This window comes from Caretta caretta, chromosome 16, assembly GCF_965140235.1.
Source record: "Caretta caretta isolate rCarCar2 chromosome 16, rCarCar1.hap1, whole genome shotgun sequence".
Lineage (NCBI taxonomy): Eukaryota > Metazoa > Chordata > Testudines > Cheloniidae > Caretta > Caretta caretta.
The window spans coordinates 20,133,464-20,154,708 of record NC_134221.1 but is presented as its reverse complement, the minus strand read 5'-3'; the positions used below and the strand labels follow the sequence as shown (position 1 = coordinate 20,154,708).

At 48.9% G+C, this 21,245-nt stretch overlaps 1 protein-coding gene across 1 annotated transcript; it reads right to left on the bottom strand.

Annotated features, from left to right (window-relative positions):
- Positions 1-625: 625 nt before the first annotated feature.
- Positions 626-18,300, bottom strand: LHX3 (LIM homeobox 3). Its single transcript, XM_075120593.1, has 7 exons — positions 18,207-18,300; positions 11,953-12,054; positions 11,333-11,504; positions 8,803-9,005; positions 5,486-5,637; positions 4,372-4,543; positions 626-2,142 (listed from the first exon to the last, which is right to left on the bottom strand). The coding sequence occupies exons 1-7, from the start codon at positions 18,298-18,300 to the stop codon at positions 1,724-1,726; spliced, it is 1,314 nt and encodes a 437-aa protein (XP_074976694.1). The 3' UTR covers positions 626-1,723.
- Positions 18,301-21,245: the final 2,945 nt, after the last annotated feature.

Below are 21,245 nucleotides of genomic sequence, written 5' to 3'. Positions count from 1 at the left end.
GTGCCTTGATCTGCATTTAGTCAGCTACGTTTGAAAACTATGGCCTAGGGGAGGGAAAAACAGGTTAACTCTCCTTCCCCTTTTTTCAGTTCACTCCATTAAACTCCTGTGCCCTCTGTTGTTTAATGTATGGACTTTACAGTCTAAAGATGCAGAATGTGTTGCCACAGACTAACTGGAAACCATCTGCGTTATTGGGTATTTCTTCCCATATCTCAAGTGCTAAGAAATAATCCTAGGTCATCGAAAATGGCTGTCAGTCATCAAAGACTATGCAATCATTTAACAATATTGCTTATAGCTCCCAAAGGTTACCAGGGAGACCATCTTTTTTAGCCTCAGTTCAGCAAAGTACTTTGAAGTTAATGGGACTTCTCATGTGCTTAAAGTGAAGCATGTGTTTAAGTGCTTTGCTGAATCAGGGCCTCAAGTCTTGAGGGGCTATTTTATTTATTTTAAAGATGGTATTTACCCAGATTGGTGCTTTTAGTGTGAATTTAGCAAAAGACTTATTTAAACTTTAACTGACAAATTTATTTGAAGTCATAAAGTATTTGATCATCAGAGAGAGAGAGAGAGAGAGAATATAAATAAGACACTGGACATACACAATCTACAGTTAATTCAATATTCAATTTTACAGGTAACAGTATACATATTGTTTTGCCTTTCTTCACAATCAGTTTTCACTATATCTGCTGTGAAATACACAAATGCATAGAATGGAGAAAGTGTAGTGGTGGTGAACATAAGTATGCTCATTGGAATGCCTCCCCAACAACATATGAAGAACAGTTGTAACTAAACCAAGTCTAACAAAATGTTGAGACAGTATTTGGCAACAAGACATGAGGTGCAACTTTAAAAAGCTTTGCAATAAAGTTGTCATAGAGGAATCAGTAAAGAAAAACATTAGTTTAACAATCCAGAAAGACCAATATTCTTGGGTCAAGAGTTTTCTTGACCCTGTTGGAAAACAGTGGTTATTTGATAATAAATACATCTATTCACAGTTTAACATTGATGTGGAAAGAATAAAGCTAGCATCTACAAATTAAAAAGGTGAAAAGCAAAGTTAACATAGAGTCCTCATAGTATAAAGGAAAATGTGATTATTAATAAATGATTGGCATATTAAAGCCCATTTAAATTTAGAAAAGCTAATATAAATTCAAAAATAAAACAAAAAAGCCTTATTCTGTCACTGCTTTTTTTTGAACCTGTTGGAAGAACAGAGAAATAAGTACATGGTTTTCTACCATGAATTTGTGAAGAGATTATTCATTGTTCACATTTCTCCTGTAGAAATATAGACATTGTTGCTTCTTTTACAATGGCTGAGATTTTTATTTTTAAAAAAGCTTGAGGGGTAAGTAAGTGATGAAGCAAGTCATTGCTTTGGAGAATGAACTGACAACAGAAAACAAAATACGTTATCAGCTCTGTAAAGCACGAGTCTTGGTGGTCAATACTGTTCTGTAAAGACACTATGAGCAGTTTCACTTGGACTTTTCTTAAGCCAGTCACTCTGACATGATTCCTTGGTCAACTGTCTTTTGCTAACCCACAGCTGGCCAGCCTCTTGAGCACATTTGCCTTTCTTTCTCCATGTAACTATCTTACTTTTTCCTCAGAGGTCATTTTTTGCCCCACATTATATTCTCAACAGTAGATGATGCTTAGTAGCCTGAAGTCTTTTCCCCACATTGTGGTGGGTCCTGTATCAAAACTGGCCATGATCAACTTCATCTAGCCAAGAGGCAGGACTTGCAGGGAAGTCTGGATACCCTCCACTGCTCCCTGTGGAGAGATCAGAACTGGGTCCATTCCCACCTAAGACTCTCATTGGCTGGGGCACGCCTTGTCCACCTTGAGCTATGATGCCTAAACCATTGTCTGGATAAACCAAGCTTGAGATTAAAGGCTGGTGGCCTGGCAAGGCCTGCAAAGAAGCTGGCGATTGGGGTATCCCGTAGGGGCTGTTGGATCTGAGGTCGTGGTACTGGTCCTGAGTGGGAATGCCACTGTGTTCCAAAGAGAAGCTCCCGTTGGTCCCAGCTTGTCTCCCCAAAGCAGGAGAAGCTTCATTTAGGTTGCTGTAAATCCCATTGGAGTGACTCATTTCTGACATAGAGGGCTCATCTGAAAGGGAAACGGGCTTGATTTATTGGGAAAGCAAACTAGCTGGAGACAATCTGATCAGAAACCTTGAATGCTGTGGAACTATAAAACCCACAGATGGACAGATAGATTAGATGGGTGTGTATGGTGAGAGAGAAAGAGAGAGGACTTGCATGTTTTTCACAGCTTTTCAATGCTATGTTGGTCTTGTCATTTCTTAATTCCTTATTACCTCTGTTTTCTATCTCTGGCTGGATCTCAGCCAAGTCAATGGGATTTTGTTTTTAATCCTGGGGGCAAGAGTCTAATTCACTTGGGCTTTTAAAAGCATGTATGAAATGTAGATACTAAGAAATAACCTTATTTTAAAAAAATATCTTTTAAGGGAGATGTGAGTCTAGGCTCTTGAGATCTGCCTCTTTCTATTGTTCTGTGTTCCTTTTATTAATTATTATTATGGCCTCATTAGTTATATTTATCTCTATTTTCACTATCATTTCAGGAGCTACCGTGATACTCACTGATAGAAGGGAATGATCTAAAGGAAAACCATTCATTACTTAGGAAAAGGAATTAAAATTGCAATGGTTTTGGGGTGATTAGAAATAGTTAATGGAGTATATTTGGATCACTTAAAAACATTATTGAAAATGAAACATATTTTCTAGTTACCAGCAAAATTATATCTGCATTTATTGGACCCTTCATAAAAACTGAGAATGACTTTCTTATCTAGGATATCAACCTGGTGCATATCTTCAACTTATCAATAATTGTGTTTAATACTTTTAGTTACTGTGTAATGGGCTATTCATATAGAATAATGATGCTGCATAAGATCATATGGGAGCAGGCATGAAAATTTAATACGTTAGGGAATCAATAGACAAGCTGAAATTTAAAATAGATTTATACATAAAGCTGCATGAACATTTTTCATCTAAAGAGTTTTCCATGGGAAAATGCTGTTTTGACAAAACCAAAAATTTCCTCAAAACTACATAGACTTCAACAAAATTTCATTTTGAAAAATTGGAAAAAACATTTTGAAAATGTCAAAACCTCAGGTTTCAACATTTTCAGAATGGAAGGTCTTGATGTTTTGGGCTCAAAACTACTTTTGGCATTGCGAGGTTCTTGAACACTATGGTAATGGGCCCATATCCGTGCCTTATATTGGCAGAAGGTACTAGATCACAGGAAGGAGCAGTTAACTGATGGCTGTGCTAAGAAATGCCATGAAGAGGAGGTGTCTGTGGCACTGAGCAAGCACTGAGCAACAGGAGAACACTTTTGAAGTCAAGGGCAACTACTCTTGCTTAAAGTTAAGCATGTGGTTAAGTGCTCTATTGCATCAAAGCTTGAGGGAATGTCTGTCAAAACAGATGACAGAGTGACATCTCTCCTCCAAAGAAGCCTGAAATCCTATGAGAGCAACAGCCCAAAACAAGGAGATGAAATAAAAAATACCCCCATAATAATTCAGTGGAATAACCCCCACTCCCCAAAAATCGTTGAAATAAAAACACTTCCAGAACATAACTCATGGAATATGAACACCCCAGAAACAATCCAATGGGTTGCAGAGACTCCCCTATCAATATTTGCAATATAAACATTCTGATCAATCATTCTGGACTTTTTTGCTTTTACATCTTTGTCATTTATAAAGTTCCTCAAAGAGAAGTATTTCTTTAATGTCAGAGGTCACTTGCCCAGACAAATCCGGAGTGACATTCTTCATGTTTTTCCTTTGATGGTTTCAAATGTGACACCATTTAAAAAATATATAACTTCCACCTTTAGTTTCTCAAACGCAATTGAGTCCAAATTGTCTCCTGCCCCGAGGAGATCTAAATCACTCACTGCGGTCACAGTGGAGAGAAGTTACTTAGCAGAACGCTGACTCAGTCATGGCTTGCTCCAGTTCTTGCCGGCACGTATTTGTGTTTATGTTCCCAGTTTAATTCACCTGTATTGGGCATTTGTTTTCTTTGATTATTTTATGGCAGGAAATGCTGAGCAAGCAAATGGTATTTAAAGAACGAAATGAAACTGTGATGCAAAACCGGCAGCTGTGCTTGGAAGAAGGCTGGGTGAAAAATGCCCTTGGGGTGAAATTGACCCCTGTCCAGGGGGTTAGCATGAGGCCTATGCACCCTGAAATCTCGCTCAAGCCTTGATTACACGCTTGTGATCTCCGCAGCATACCAGCCGTGCCAGCCAGAGCATGCACCTTCTTCCTCTTACCTGTAAAGGAGACCTCAGCATCACTATCTGGGCCCTCCTCCTGGATACTGTCCTTGTCCGATTTTGAATTCCCCCGGGATCTTTTCATATTCCTAAAGTACTGGCCCCATCTCTGCCTCCCAGCATCTTTCTTTAGTCTTTTTTCCTTAGCCCTTCGGTTCTGGAACCACACCTGCCCAAGGAAACAAAGGGGGTTAAAGGAACAACTTGAGAAGTCTCTAGTTTTCTAAAAGCGGGGGGGGGGGGGGGGAAAGAGGCATGGCAACAATTTTAATATTTGCATCAAATAAAATGTTTTCATATAAAAATTGGTTTTCAAGGAAATGACTTTTTTCAATGACAAAAACTTTCAGCCCGCTCTTCGAGCTATTCATCGCGCACGGGGGTACCACTGCGCCGGCCCAGAGTCCCCCCCGGAGACAAGGGAGCCCCCGGGCGTAGCGTGCATTGGAGGACCAGAGCCTTGGGCGAGCCGGGAACACAGAGATCAGGCACAAATATTAGGTCCGCACCAAAAATGGAAGGAAACTGCGAAACTTTCACTGAACAATTATTTCAAGGTTTGGTTTTCTTTGTCAAAATTCAAACCGCCGATGTGTGTGTTGTTTACGCTGCAAAAGATGAGTAAATTTTTTGCCAGCTTTAGAACCGGTCTTTTTAAGAAAACGAGAGGGAAGGGGGTGGAGGGCGCGGATCTGTGAAAATTGTGATTCTCCCCCCGCCCCCGTTTTTTGGTCAACATTTCAAATTTTGACCAACACTATAAAAATCCAAATTCGGAGCATTTCACCCAGCTGTAGCAAATATGCTCGGGCAAATATCTCTCTCTCTCTCTCTCTGTGTGTGTGTTTGTGTGTTGAAACCATTGTGAAAGCACAAGGACTGGCCATTACTCTGGGTCTGTACAGAGATGACCACCACAAGATAGATGTTTAATAATTACAAAAGACTGTTTTCTGGATCCAGTCTGACCAACTAAAATGCATTGTTGAGTCAATACCTGTTTGTAAAACGAACCCTCCCAAATAAGAGCGATTCAGTGGGGCGTGGACTCCCTTGGCTTTCCAAGGAGGCAGGGATCTCCGCGTGGGATGCTTGCGCTGCCCCATCTCACCTGTACGACTCTCATATCCAGCCCGGTCTCTGAGGACAGCTGCTCTCTCACGTGCCTGGCAGGTTTGGGGGAGTTGTTATAAGCGTTCTTCAGGGTTTCCAGCTGCTTGGCTGTGATCGTGGTTCGGGGTCTTTTTGCCGTGGACTCCGCCTCTGCAAACGTTGGCAAGAAATAACGCCCATTATTGCCCAAGCAGAGAGCCCAATTTGAGTCACAGTCGCCTGAAGAATGGCTCGGGACGAGGAGTGAAAAGCTGGACCTGGTTTTCAGGCACTGGTTGGCTTTGCTCGCGTTAAAGCTAGTCTGGAACGGGAGGTGGGGGGAATCCAGGGGAAAACAAATCTGTGCTCACTTTGCCAACATTTAAGGGACAAGCAGTGTATAAAATGAGAACGAAAATCACTATGGTTTCATGGGGTGATAATATCGTTATTCTCCGGTTTCAGAGTAGCAGCCGTGTTAGTCTGTATTTGCAAAAAGAAAAGGAGGACTTGTGGCACCTCAGAGACTAACCAATTTATTTCAGCATAAGCTTTGGTGAGCTACAGCTCACTTCATCGGATGCATGTAGCTCACGAAAGCTCATGCTCAAATAAATTGGTTAGTCTCTAAGGTGCCACAAGTCCTCCTTTTCGTTATTCTCCGGTGTTAATTTAGCGAGGGAGGGGAAAGTAGCCATTTAATAAGCCATAATGTCGATCTAGAGATATTTAAACAGATCTTCTTCAGATTACACAAATAAAAGACAACCATAAAGAAAGGAGCTGCAAGTGATGCCGATTAAGCCGAGACACAATTATTGAATAAAGTTTTGACTTGGGTATGCAATCGTGTGCGTAGTGCTATAAATAGAAAGCCCGTTTTTCATGTCATTGCTCCTGTGTTGAAGCAAATCTTCATTAGTATTAAAACTTCTCCTGGGATACAAACTAATAGATGTGTGCTCTGGGTTTGGGTTTTTTGGTTTTTTGGTTTTTGTTTTTGAATGAGCAAGGCTATGAACTATCCCCTGAGCAGCAACTCTGACCTACTTAAATGGGGTACAAATATTGGGCCGCCGATTAGACTGAATGGATGCGCGTTCTAAAAGTGAGAGTGGAAATTCACAATAATTCTCGAAGGCTCCACTGTGGTCCGCTCCCCGCGTGAGAATTATTCCCACCGGTTCCCCACCCCCCACTGTTCTGCTTTCTTCGCCTCTAGCCCCTCTACCGGCAGCAGACTATGAATAGGGCCCCCAGAGCCGAGCCTGGGGAGTGTGTCTGTGGTACGCAAAACCGAAGTGGCTCTGGAGTTCACAGTGCAAAATTGCGTGTGTTCTGACTGTCCTAACGCCCAGACCAGCGGGCACCACTACGGGGCGCCGACCGGAACACAAGGGCAATGCATTCCCCCTGAAATCCCAAATTCCAGGCAACATCAGATCAAACCCCTGGAAATAGCCGCGGTGCAGTTCATTCAACCCCCCCGCTGGAGGATGGGTGACAGACCCAAGACCTCAGTGGCTCACAGAAGACACCCAGCCTGGGGCAATGGGAGAAAAGTCCAACGGGTTAATCTGCTAGTTAAGTTTAGGGAGGACTGAATGGAAAAACACCTATCGAACACCTTGGGGTCTGTCTTATTAGTTGGGAATCACAGTATCTTGGGCCCTCGACCTGCGATGTGTGTGTTCAACACACGGCTGAAGCGTTAAGTCGGTGGCTAAATAAACCCTCTTGTTCTAGAACCAAAGTGTTCACAATTAGTCTCAACTATACTTAGAAAGGGAGATACTTTTAACGTTGCTTTGTGCCACCCAGATCTCTGCCAGACTGCTTGCCTAGGGCATCAGCAAACATCCGGTCTTAAAAATCTGCACCTGAAACTCTAATAACCACCTCAAAACTGTGTGTGTGGGTGTGTGTTCCCACTGTATGTTCTCTTTCAGCAATGGTGTGCGCTCTATAAATAGCTGATACTCAGAAATGTCTGAATTTGAATGGGGTTTGAATTTTGGACGCATGGAAGGATATATAGATGGATAGTTACCACAGCAGAGAGCTGTCCAATTTACATGACCACTCCTACAGAAAATGGAACGTTGCTCACTTTAAACCAGTGAAGGCTGAAATAGCTGGTTATCCTTTCCCGTTGGAAATCTGGAACACTACTAAGTTGGGAAGATGTTAGGCGTTTTCCATGATCGTCCTATGAATTCACCTGACTTTACAAGATCACGTGTCTGGAAGAGGTTGGTGCTTAGTATGAATTTCAAAATCAAGATATCGCTTTAGCGTGTGGTCCCCGAGAGCTCCCAACTCGGAAGGAGACCCCTCGAAGAACAATTTCTCAATCCTCTTGCTGCCCCATTGGAGTCAATGGCAACACAAGCGTCCATGTCAAAGCATCAGCCAAAACTCAATAAAGTCAATAGAAGTTTTGCCTCAGGATGGGCCTCCCCCCCCCAAAAAAAACTATCCTAAGCCCAGATACAAAAATACAGACCCCTTTCAAGCTGAAATATGGGTTATTTCGCTGCTGGGCATTCTCAAGTAGGTTTTACTTGTTATATGGTAGGAGAGGGATGAAAGTAATTAATAATTGGCTAATAGTGACCCCTAATTTGGTGACCCCTAGTTCTCATAACACAAGAACTCCGGGTCACCAAATGAAATTAGTAGGCAGCAGGTTTAAAACAACCAAAAGGAAGTATTTTTTTCACACAAGGCACAGTCAACCTGTGGAACTCCTTGCCAGGAGATGTTGTGAAGGCCAGGATAAAACAGGGTTCAGAAAAGAACTAGATAAATTAATAGAGGATAGATCCATCAGTGGCTATTAGCCAGGATGGACAGGGATGGTGTCCCTAGCCTCTGTTTGCCAGAAGCTGGGAATGAGCGAGAAGGGATGGATCACTTGGTGATTACCAGTTCTGTTCATTCCCTCGGAGGCACCTGGCACTGGCCATTGTCCGAGGACAGGACACTGGGGGAGATGGGTCTTTGGTCTGACCCAGTGTGGCCGTTCTTATGTTCTTAGTTCTCTCACTGATTTTATATTTTGGAAAATAAAATAAATCTCTCCGAGCAGTGTAAGGGTGGAACCCTTTGTCTTCTTGAGCCTATGTTTTGAAGGAGACACCCTAAGCTGCAGATCACTCCGTTGTATCTAGTTCCCTTCATCTCTGTTACGGAATCTTGCTTGATATACCAGCTTGTATGGGAAGGAATGTGGGTGGGTCGGTGGGTGTCCAGGAGCAATCCCCCGTCTCTCTAGCTTCCCCGGAGCACTGTGCTAGCTAGGGCGATCCCAGGCTGACTTGCCCCTCTCGTTACCTCTCTGCTTGGCGGTCTCATAGTCTCCTTTACAGACCAGCCGGCTGTCCTCCATGAGGTAGAACTCGTCCCCCGTGGCCAGCTGCCTTTTACACACGATACAAGAGAAGCAGTGCAGGTGGTAGACAAAATCTTGGGCCCTTCTCACCACCTGGGTCGGGGGGATCCCCTGTTGACAGGCGGCACATTTGGTCCCAAACCTCCTATTTAAAAAAAAATCCAACAGAAAGTTGCTCTTTATTGAACTGCAAAGAAAGATTCCCTAGAGCAGGGGCAGATGCTGGTTCTGGGTCACGGGAGGCTTCGGACCTGCTCGAATCCTACCGGGTTCACTTTCTTTCTGAGTGAATCCTTGGTCGCATCACAGCCAACTCCTGCCCTCCCGCGGGGCTGGCCGCTCACCGGAATCCAGGGGCCGGCCTGGGAAGGACGCTGCGCCTGAGCATGGGATGTGTAGCCGGCCTGAAGGGCAGGACGCTCCAAGGCCTCAGGGGGTGCTTGAAGCGAGGCATCTGCTTGGAGGAAGGGGGATGCCTGAACCAGAGCCTGCCAGGCCGCTGCCCGCCGTTGAGAGGGGTCTGCAGCGCAGCTGGTGGGGGTGTAGTTGCCTTCCAAGGAGGCGCATCTCAGCGCCTTGCCTGGGCCCCGGTGGAGCTTGCGCGGTGCGAGAAGCGACCGACAGGATTTGCTGGGGGGGGGGGGGGGGCTCTGAGCTCAGAAGGGAAGGGGGGGGACGGGGGCTGGATCATTGGCGTTTAGCAAGACACAGATCTGGGCCCAGGAAAGATCCCGGGGGGGGGGGCGGGTCGGCTGCACCGCCCCCCACGCGTTCCAGCCCTGGCCACGCTGCGCGCCTGGTCCCCCTGGTCTCCTGGCTCGGTAAAACGTCCGTGGAAGCGGGTCTGAACGCCCCCCTTGCGCTCGCCAGCGCTGGGGGGTCCCAGCCCCGCCCCAGAGAAGCGGCCAGAGCATTGGCCTGCTCTGGGTTTCTGTTTATTCCTAACCCCGGCAGACCAGGCTGAAGGCTGAAGGCCTGGTTCTTCCGAGGTGCTGAGCGCCCGCCCCTCCCAGAGGCCAGCACCCCCGGAACGCAGCATCCCCGCCAATTCGGGCCCGATCCTGCAAGGACCCTGTCTGGGGACACTAGCGTTGGATTCTCCCCCCCCCCCTTTTACATCAACACCATTTTAACGAATGGCCCCAAATACACTTTCAGTCGTGTCTACCGCCCAAGTGTCCAGGGAGTTTAATTCTGTATCGAGCAGGGGTCTTTCCAGACTCCACGGTCATTCCCTATTTGGTTTTTACTGCGGATGGTTTCTATTGCAGGGTCACAAAGGAAAGGGCTCGCTTTCTTTTTTGCCCTGGATGCAAAATCTGGAAGAAAAACCAGCGCGGCCCCAAACGCTGGGTGAGCTCTGCCCTACGGGAAGGGCGTGTGGACTCTTACATTTGCGCCCTGATTTTCCTATTACCACTGAGATAAGACCGGAAAGAGGGGGGGGGGGTGAGTTGCTTTTCATAGAATCATAGAATATCAGGGTTGGAAGGGACCTCAGGAGGTCATCTAGTCCAACCCCCTGCTCAAAGCAGGACCAATCCCCAATTTTTACCCCATATCCCGAAATGGCCCCCTGGAGGATTGAACTCACAACCCTGGGTTTAGCAGGCCAATGCTCAAACCGCTGAGCTCTCCCTCCCCCCCATTTACTGCTACCAAATACATAAAATCGTGGCTGGAATCAAAATGTAACCCTCCAGCTTTAGGACGTAGCCTTCTGTGGGTGGGGGTTTCCCCCCGGGCTATCTGGGGACTGACCCCTTTCCGTGGGGGGGTGGTTTAAGCTCTGGTGCGGAGGTCGCGTGTCAATACCCGGCGTGTGTCTCGGGGGGGTTCTTGGCCAGGCAAAGCTCCGCTGGGAGCTCAGCGCAGGCCCCGGGGTACCGCGGGTGGCTGTGTGCTCGCAGCCCCGCCACCGGAGGCTGAGCAGCGGCTGCAACGCAAGTCAGGCGGGGATGCAGATTTCCCCGGCTACCTGCATCCGCTGCACCGAAAGCCGTTTGCGGGGTGAGGTGCAGAAAGGCAAATCCGGCTCTTCCCCCCCGCTCCCCTACAGAACTTTTTTTTATCAGCCTCTTTATTCGCAGGGTCCTTTTCTGCATGCAGCCAGTTCTCAGATGCAACCGTGATCTCAAGGGAAGCCGTATGTTTTGAAGGGAGAGAGAGCGCAAGCCGGTGGGATGTGCGGACGGGCTGGAGCCCCGTTCAAATCAGAGCAGTCCCCAGCATCCCCTAGGAGGGCAGAACAGTGACCCGGCGCCACAACCCCCCTCACCCTGCTTCTGCATTCACCCTCCATGTAGGGCCCTGCTAAGATTAATCATTGCCGAGTTATTTGTGTAGAATGGACAGAATCCCGGTGACTAGTCACTTCCCTTCCCCTCTCCCCCCGTGTCCTTGCCCTAAAATCTCTGCCCCGTCCCCGTCCCCTTCCTCCAAGGGTGCTGGGTTTGGTTTGGTTTTACTCACTTGAAGAAGTCCTCTTTGCAGTACACGCTGTCCCCTCTGCTGAAGCATTTCTCAGCCAGCTGGGTCTGGCAATCGCTGCATTTCAGACATTTGCTGTGCCAGGGTCTCTCCAGCACCTTCAGGATGAACCGGTCCACAATGTGTTGGTTGCAGCCTGCACAGAGCGGGATTTCTGGGAGGGGGGAGAGAGGGATAAAGGACATAATTATGCGGTTTAATTTCTCACTTCTAAAGCAAGTAGGGGCCCGATCCCACCCTTGCAATGGGAAGGCTTCAGTTGGAACAGGATTGGATCAGATCTGGGGGCAACGTCTGCACATAGATGAAGCTCCAGTTGCTGGAAGGAGCTCCGACTCATCGTTCTATGTCCACACACGTCCTGTGTCCACACACGTTCTGTGTCCACACACGTTTCCTGGATCGGTGGCTCGGGCTCGGGCTCGCAAATCGGGCGCACGTTAGCGAGCAGGAATTCAGCTCTCTCAGACACGGGCACAAACTGGCTCGGTGGGGAGACACTTCACAGCGTGTCCAGGCTTGGATTCGCCTACATTGCAAGAGCCACGGCAGGTCCAGAGCCCACAGTGCAACTGCAGGATGTGAGAGAGACACGGGCCAACTTCTGCTCGGGAAGGAGACGAGCTTTGGAGCGTCCCCCGAGCTGTCCTTCAGGCCTGGTGCAATCAGAGAGAGCACCTCACCCACCTTGTCTCCCTCGCATCCTGGGGCCCAGAACGAGAGCAACAATTTCGCGCCGGTCACACATTGAAACGATACATCCCAAAAGCACATCACAGGTCATCAATATTAAAAATAGACACGGGGAAGCCGCCACGTTAGATCACGTGATCTCCCACGCTGTTCTTTTTAAAATTGCAAATGCAACACGTGCGTGGGGATGTGTATAAAATTCGGGGATTTATTATTCAAGAGCCAAAGATGCTGAAAGTGCCTTTTAAGAGTAAATACCGGGGGAGGGGGAGGTCAGAAAAGAAACGGGTTCAAATGCCTCTGGGGAGCTGCAATTGATTCTGATTTCCTATTTCAAGAGGGGAAAGAGGCGCCGGATTATTTCTAGTGATGTCCTTGAATGAACGGTTGCTGTAGATCTCTGCTGGAGAAGGCGTATTTTGGAGGTATACTTTCCGCATCCGGTAAAATAATTAAAAACCAACCAGCCCCCGAAGCCTATCCATTGCAAAATTGCAGAAGAGAAACGCCGCTAAATTGCAAATCTGCGGGTTGGACGCAAACGCGTCCGAAGTGGGTTTCTCCAGCCCGCCCAGGCGCACCTGGTGGGAGCCGAACACACTCACAGGTGCCAGTCGAAAAAGAGAAACATTTTCAAGGCAAACGGTTCACGCCGGAGCCCGATTTCATCGCTTCTTTGATTCCCCATTGCGGCTAGCTTTTGGAGGCTCCTGGATTGCCAGCAAATAAACATACAAACAAATGTTACCGCAACCGAAACCAATTGTTGGCGCTCCTGGAGGAGTCCTCTCCTGGTCCTTTAAACAGAAGAGCCGCAAACAGAGTTTTATCTTCATTAGATTTTTGATTCTGTTTCTACCCAGAGAATATCATTTCCACCATCCACAAAACCGACCAGTACAAATTACACTGGCCAAAAAAAAAGTTCTAGGTTTTTTTGTATAAATTCCCAGGGAAATATTCACAGTAACAACAACAATAATTTGACAGGCTCGTTGTGTTGTCTAATATATCGCCCCCCTGCAAAACAAGCCATGTGCTAAAATGTCCTGAAACAAACACACAATTATTGATCATCTGAACCCCCCTCCCGGAAAAAAAAATACAGCAAAGACATTGCAAGTAGAGAGAAACAACTTGCCAGCTAACGTTAGACTCCAAGGTTGGCATCCCATAGTCTTAGCAACTGTCCAGCCCCAATTAAGCTCCTCCGCACACGCTGCTCAGGTCAGACAGAAGGTGCTGCTGTCTAACCCCCAAGACCCCAGCTGGGGGGGGGGGAGGGATGAGGGGGGGAAGCTTAAGACTCCCAAATCACCGTCTCATAACCAAAGAATATTGCTTCCTTCTGCTCCTTGCCGTCTAATCTGATTTTCCAAAACAAAATACAATCTCTTAAATTAATATAAACCCTCATGGAAATTAATTTCCTGCCTTGCAGGGTGTGTACACACACACACACACACACACACACCTATTAAGTGACTAGACCCTTACGTTGCATTGTGAGTCCAGCAGAGAGAGGAAACGTCCTTAAAACGTGTCTTCAGGGTTCAGCATCCTCTCTGGGTTTACATGCGGGAGCAGATCCCCCATTTTTATTGTTCTTTGTAGCCCTTCTGGTCGACCCTTCCTTCCCCCCCCCCCCGGAAAAAAAACCATCTAAACTGCTTTTGACCCCGGGAGCCCTGGGTTTGCCATCTTTACACACATCTCCTCTCTCTCTCCCTCACTGCTACCAATTCTATAATTAGGCCTGAGTCAAATATTCCTGGTCACAGCCTTCCCCCGCACCAATCAGGAATCCCCCACCCCACCCTGGATCTCTCTCCAAATCACACCTGACAATTAAAACGGTAAAGGCCGCTGTAAACTAAGCGGGCAGAAAGAGGAGATTTAATTCACTAAATCAGTTTATTTTTAGACCCGGGTCACTTCGGCTTCTCTCACTGGTGTCAGTTTTAAGAGCCTGGAGGGGGCGATCACGTGGGCACTGTGGTTAATTTCAGCCCCAGGAAATTGCTGGAGCGCAGTGACTAGCTGCAAGGCTTCACGCAGGAGGGAGGCTGCTGCTTGAACTTTTTAGGAATAAACGGGCTAGGCAGCCGCCTCAGTGAAAAATCCCTGGGGTTCCTGAGACAGCCAACACTAGTCCGTGTCCTGACCGTTGGGTTTTATTCTGTGTTTATCTCGGGTCTTAATTTTCTTGGGGAATCTGAAGCACTTCGTCAAAAGAAATAAATTAATTCACAGGCTGGCAACCTGTTCTGGGTAAAGATCCAGTGCACTGAAAGCTGGGCTGCCCGGGCCGTTGTACAAACAGATATCCGAAGTACAAATACCTCAGCCATGGGATGTACGTGCCAGAGCCTGAGACTGAAGGCCAGAACTGACCACCATCTCGTCTGACCTCCTGCACAAGCCAATATTTGTCTGTAAAGTGTTGCGTGTATTCCAGAGAAACAAGTATTTGTGTAAAAAGAACAGGAGGACTCGTGGCTCCTTAGAGACTAACACATTTATTAGAGAGTAAGCTTTCGTGAGCTACGGCTCACTTCATCGGATGCACTCAGTGTTTGTGTGTGCAGGCCTGCCAGCCGCCCAAGTCACAGAACAGCCTGTGCAATAAATACACACAGGGACAGGTACACACGTTGTTTATTAAAACGACTTCTTCCCAATGGTGGGGGGGAGGGAGGTCTGTTTTATGCGAGATTCAGTGCAATGGCTCTGTGACCGGTTACCCCTGTTTGACAGACAGGGTGAGCAAAGGTTGCGCTGTATTTGCCATCGGTAGCCGAATGTTTTTATGGTCCGTCCAGTGATCCTGCACCGGGGACGATCTCTCGTACCTGACACCTCGGCAGCCACGGGCAGTTTGGTCTCCACAGTCACCGACCCACGTCTTGAAACTGGCAATAAACCTTTGTCTTCTGATCCAAAGGATAATTCGATGTATGCAAATCTCTCCCCCGCCAGGGTGCAGCGACCCCTACTGCTTCGGACAGGTCCTGCTCCGGGGGTGCCCGTGCCCGGCCGCCCGAAACCAGCGAGGCATCACCCGAGCCTACTGAAGTTCGCCGCTTTCCAGCAGGGACACGCGCCGCGAGCAGGTGCTGGCAGGTGGCGAACGCTGCCCGTAGGCCATATCCTGGGTGTTTTGCGTGCGACGCTGCGAACATGGCAAGCTGTGGGGGCCGTACAGACCTGCACCCGGGGCTGGGCGCAACCGATGCTCCCTGGTGCTAGCCGGGCGGCCCATGGCGAAGAGCTGTTGCTCGATCCGGTTTACATAGTGTCCCCTCTCCCGGCCATTATTGCCCAGAACCCAGGGCGAGGAAATAGGTGTCTTTCCTTTAGCCTCAGACAAGAGCCAGGCTGGGCATTAAACCATTAATCGGGGAATGAATTTGGTGAGAAAATAAAGTGTAAGTGCAACCCCCCCCCCCCCCGGGCTCGGGGGGCGGTTCAGGGCCGTTTGCTCAAAGTCTAACGAGACAGGAGCCGGAGGCTGGGGGGCGGGGGGTGACTATGGGTTCCTGCGCGGACTCTTTCCGGTTAGCTTAGGTCTGAGGGTCTGGCTGCACTCAGGGGTGGGCACCTGGAACCTGCGCAGGGGGGTGACATTTGAAGAACTAGCAAGACCTCCCCAAGGTGGTGCCCAAGTGACTAGAAAGCGAAGAGGAGATTTTCGCTCCTTCTCGGTGACCAAGGCAGGTCCCCGGGCGAACCCGGCACGGAGCTGGGGTGGGCTGAGCGCGGCGCTTGCCCAGCTGGTTGCTCAGGAAGCCCAGGTAGAGAGCTCGCTGCTCAATTATTTATCCGCCAGCCTCGCCCCACGCCCCAGCCCTGCGCTTGAAGCGGCATTCAGCTTTTGTTTGCATTGTGAGCCTCTGCTAAAACTTTAATGTCCTGCCTCGATACGGATCCTCTCCTCGGCGGCGGGAGAGAGAAAAGAAGGGTTCCTCTGGTTTAGACCTGAGCAGGGTGCAGGAGTAAAGGGGGTCGGGTGCGGGGGCTGCCTTTTTCTGCCCCCCCCCCTTTGTTCTGGGGCTGTATTAACACCGAGATCTCTCCTTTTCATGTCTGAACTGCACAATCCAGTGCTGGGCCGTTGCCTCTAATAACCAGTGATCTAACTTTATACATCTGTGCCAATGTGTGTTTTAGTTCGGAAGAGGGTCAAATCAAGGAAACAGGGGCGGCGCAAAAAGACCTTCCTTTACCTAGCTATCACTAGCCCGGCGAATAAAACACTGTTTAGCCCGCACCCTGAAAAGGCCAGAGGTGCTGTTTCCCTTCTCAATGTGCATTAGAGTTAGGGCTCTAACGCAAAGCACTAGTGCCCTGGACGGCTTTTAGAGGGTGTTTCAAAAACGATCTGGGTAAGGAACAGAATTGCACAGGTTATGCGAACAACCCCCCGAGTGAAACAAGCCTGCAAGCTTCTGATCCTGCTTCTTGTACTCCCCTGATCTCAGCCAGCAGCCTTCTGGCCAGGGAACCGAATTATACCTTTACAATCAACTGTTTTAGGCAATCATAGAATCATGGAAGATTAGGGTTGGAAGAGCCCTCAGGAGGTCATCTAGTCCAAGCTCAAAAATAATGCAGGGCCCTCTTCTCAGTGCTCTGGGCAGGCAGGTGTCCTACATTCTGACTTTGTTCAGGGACAAAATATTTCTCTGATCTGCTGCTGGGAAAGGCACAATTCATTCTTGAGACCCGACTTTTTTTTTTTAAAAAAGAAAATTTAAATCTGGGGCTTCTCGCTCCGATTTATTTTAAGCCCCCTCTTCAAAGTGCTCCTGTGGCGACTGCTACTCCCTGTACTTGTGTCCCAGGACCTGGTACCCAATTCTCGTCTTTTCCCCTCAGGGTGTCAATAAGACTTTGAATAAAGTGCATGAAACTTCAACATCCAGCGCCTAAAAGGTTCGTTGCTATTTAACAATCAAGCAGCAAAACCTATCAAAGCTGCAAGGCAGGCTGAAAACACGGACCCAATGAGTTCACCGTCTCGGGGCTAGTTAATTTCAAGGTCCCGAGACTTTGGACCCGATCCTGCAATCTTTTCTCAGGCAAAACCCTCAGTCAAGCTGCCTGGAAATTTTTGCCTAGAGAAGGACGGGAGGGAAGATCGGGCCTGTTCAGACATAAAAGATGCGCAGGGCTACCGGAGAGGGGGCCGCGGTGACTCCGAATAGCTGGTGAAACAGATAAGGAAAGAGACCAGTCTCTAGGCGGTAGGGAAGGCCTCACGCATGTCTTGCTTTTATAAAGAAGCAGCAGCTAAAACATATGTCGGCGATGCCTCCCTGTCTCTTCTCCTGCCCCGCCTAATCCCTTGCCCTCTGAGCGATAAGCCAATGCATTACTGCGATAAGAAACCACAGGGCACCCGAGAGAAACGATCAAACCATTTCAGGGAGCAGGAACTCCCCACCCTGAGGGGGACAGTATGATCCCCCAGCCCCCTGACTGATGGCAGCAGGGCCGATCGCGCCTCCTTTGGGGCGAACTCGCAGGGGAAGATTTCGTTTGCCTCCCGGGGTTGGATTTTGCAGAGCTCCGCTGTAGATGCGCGTCTCCCAGCAGAGCACCCCGAGAAGTTTCAGACCGATCCCTGCCCGGAGGAACGATGATCAGCAGAGGCAAGGGACATAAGTCTACCGAGGGCGCCGGAGTCATTTGCAAGGAGTTGGTCCAGGGCAGCCGAAATATTATTCATGGTCGCCCGGGACTACAGATAAATGACATTTTCATGCAGCTCTTTCTACCATTAATTCGCCTTAGGCTGTTTTGCGTTTTTCAGCAAAAGATCTCCCCTGATTTATGACGACAGACGTACAATTAACTCGATCTGTAATAAATAAATGGCGGAGGGGCTGCTCTCCATTTCTCCGGCTCCTACAGTTGTCAGAAGTTCAGAGGCTCAAAAAAAAAGTGCATTCAAATAAACGAGGTAATAATTAGTAATAATTAATCGTACAAATCCAGGGGTGCGCATTTGCCCTGACTCCTCTTCCTACCCTGCGCCATGCTCTGAGCTCGTGCCAGCTGCACCTGTTCTAAGACCCCCCAGAACCATCCCCTGTCTGCAGACCCATTGAGAAGCCGGCTTCCCCCCACCCCCACCCCCACCCCAAAAAAAGCCCAGTACCTTTGCGCACGTCCTCATTCTGCGCCAGCAAAGCGAAGAGCATCTCTGTATTGGAGCAGTCCTTGCCCGCGCTCAGTTCCTTAAGAGCATCCATCTTGCGTCGCCTTCCGCCACAAACTCCGCACAAATGGGGCGCTGCAGCCCGCTCCGGGGTCTCAGAGCCAAACGTGGCCCTGGTCTGCCCGCCCTCTCCCCTCCGGCGCTCCCTGGCCTCCCCGAGCAAGCGGACCACACGCCTGCTCGGCACAGAAACCCCCCCCCCCCCAGTCCATCCAGGGTCCACACAACACACACCCACACCCCGCTGGAGGTGTCGTGCGCTTGCAGTGCAGAAGAGGGAGTTGCACACAGGAGCAAACAGGGCTGAGGAGTAACCCTGCTGCCTTAAAGTTCACCCCGTGCAAAGGAGGGTGGAATAGCATCACCGCCGGCGAGTGGGAGGCTGCAGGTCTCGACTGGGCTCGGGGGGCCGGCGGAGGCAAGGGGAACCATTCGTCATTTTTTATGTGTGGAGGGGAGGGGGAATGAATACGGCCTGATCGTCGCTGAAAATACTTTAATGGGGCTTCCCAGTGATTGTTTTATCTGAGGCTGGCTTTGCTGGGCCCTGTGGTTGTCCCAGTGGGTTTGCGGGCAGAGGGAGGCCAGGCGGAAGAGGGAAGCGGAGAGCAGCTGGAGAAGGGGGAGCGGCGCTGAGATTGTTTGATTCTATTTCTCAGAAAGTAATTTACAGCCTCCTGCAGTTTGTTAGCACAAGGGGCATCACTTTCCTTGCAAAATCACTAGTGAAAGCAAAGCCCGGGGCCTACTTTCCAGGTGAAGCTGGGATTTGGCTGGGGGGCGGGGTCCCATCGAATCTGGAAGTATAAAATTAAGACCCCCCAGGAAAATGCGTTGCATTTCATGTATTTACCCCCCCCCCCCTCATTTGGCAAATACACTAGTGACACCCCCCTGAAGTTCCTCTCCTGTCCCACTGTGGCCACAGGTGGAAGATATTTCTACAGTCCTCAGCTGAGGAAACCGGCCTCGTGTGATGGGGGAGAGCTAAATGTCTACTCGTCCGATCGAAAAGCTCACATTTCCCCCGGGAAGGATCATGCCCCGGCACAGCGCGCAGACTCTGCGGCCGAGCCCACGCTGGAGCACGGACTCCTGCAGTCTGCGCTCCCACGCAGGGGTCAGGAAAATCAGATCAACGCGCGCTGCAAACTGGGTTGAACTCTTCAATCAGCCCTAGAACCAAGGGCAGGGTCGTGTTTGGATGGACTGTCCTCAGTAATGCCGAAATATTGGGAAAGCTTCTTATCCATGAGCATCCCACCGCCCTCCCTCTCTGTGAAACAACCTCTCTTTTTAAGGAAGAGGGTTTTGCCCAGGAAGGCGGGGGGGGGGGGGGGGGGGAATCAAGTCCCAAAGTTGAAAGTAAATGGGCCAGATCATTAATTCATAGGAACTACCTGCAAAATGATAAAAGATCTTTTGGGAGGATTACATCGCCTCTTCTTTTGGACCACGTTGGTCTCAGAGGGACAAGTGGGGATGGGGGGGGGGGGGGAAGTTGAGTCAATGGGAATCTGATTTTTATCATTATTTCTATGCATCTATTCCCCCCCCCCCCCCTTAAATCCGAGCCCTTTCCAAAGTCCTATGGAAAGGCTCCCATTGGCTTCCGTGGCAAACCAAGCTCTTCAGGAATTGCACGGAACAGCTCCCTTGACTCTGAGCTTGCAAAGTTGCCTGCCACGCTCGGAATTTTGGGAGCAGCTGGAGGCAGACCTGCTGGAGAAACCTGTCTCTTTCTCCTCCCACTTCCCGCCGGGTCACAGGATCGCAGGACTTGGCCAAGCCAGTCTAACATTTCCCGGGCGTGGGGAACAGAAGAAGCCTTTCTAATAAGGGTGTCCAGTCCCGTCCCCCCAGTTTTAATTTTTTTTTAAGACAACTGTTTACTTTGGGCGAGATCGGCAGCTCAATCAAATGTTAAGTGCGACAACACCCTGATAAATTTTATTGACACTGATCTTTAGAGGCAAAAGGTGTCTGGGGAAATCAGGCGTAGTGATCCCTGCTGTACCCTGCAGATGAATTCAAAATCAATGCCCCATTTGCCTGCATTTTCCGAGGATATGAAACGCATTCTGGTGAAAGGTGTGCGATGCTTCAATGTTAATTCCAACTTTTAAGCTTTAATAATAATTTTATGTCCTATTGATCGCCTTCTCTGAAGGAGCCAGGCGACACTAATGGTATCAAATGAGAAACACTTATGACCGAGGCGTGATAGAAAGGGCGTGTGATACTCTCTATAGCTGTATATAGCCATGGCGCTTTATCAAAGAGCAGGGGTATAAGGTGTGGGTGGGTGTGATCTGCTTTTGCACCCACCCAGCTTCTAAAGCACAATTCACATCCACACAAAGCAGTGCGTTGTGATTCTTTTCATGCCTAAACTAGGGACACTGGTGTGGAATTATATTCACTATCGTGGAGCCAAGGCATGTGCTGCAAGGGACAGACTTTTAGGTCTGGAGCATCTGGTGTTGCATGAGCAGCATTTCCCCTTCGGCTAACTGCAGACTCTGGAGCTGTATTCGTTGGGCTTTCTGTCTCCCAGGCGTGGGGGTTACCTGGGGGGGATGAGGGCTGTACTTTTCATTGTTAGGATCTTGCGTTGCACTAACATCTCCTACCAATGCAGGGGTCTGGAATTGTCGCAGGGAGGGCACCCTGTGCTCCTGGTTTATGGGTTACTCTGGAAGGGAAGGCTCCGATTCTTTTTTGCCCGGGATCTCTGATTTTCTAGCCTCTGACAAAGCCCCAGCCCGGGAATTCCATTGCTCTTCCGCGGGTGTAACAACCTGCCCTCTCAGAGGGCAGCCGGGCGCCAGCCCAGACAATCCCCGGGCATCCATGAATGCGGCTTCGCGCTTTCGATCAGCGGCATCAGCTTGATTTACACCGAATAACCAAACCCAGTCGAGTGGTTTTGCAGGGTGACAGCTGTTCGGAAGGGCTGCAAATGCTATTTTAATCCGC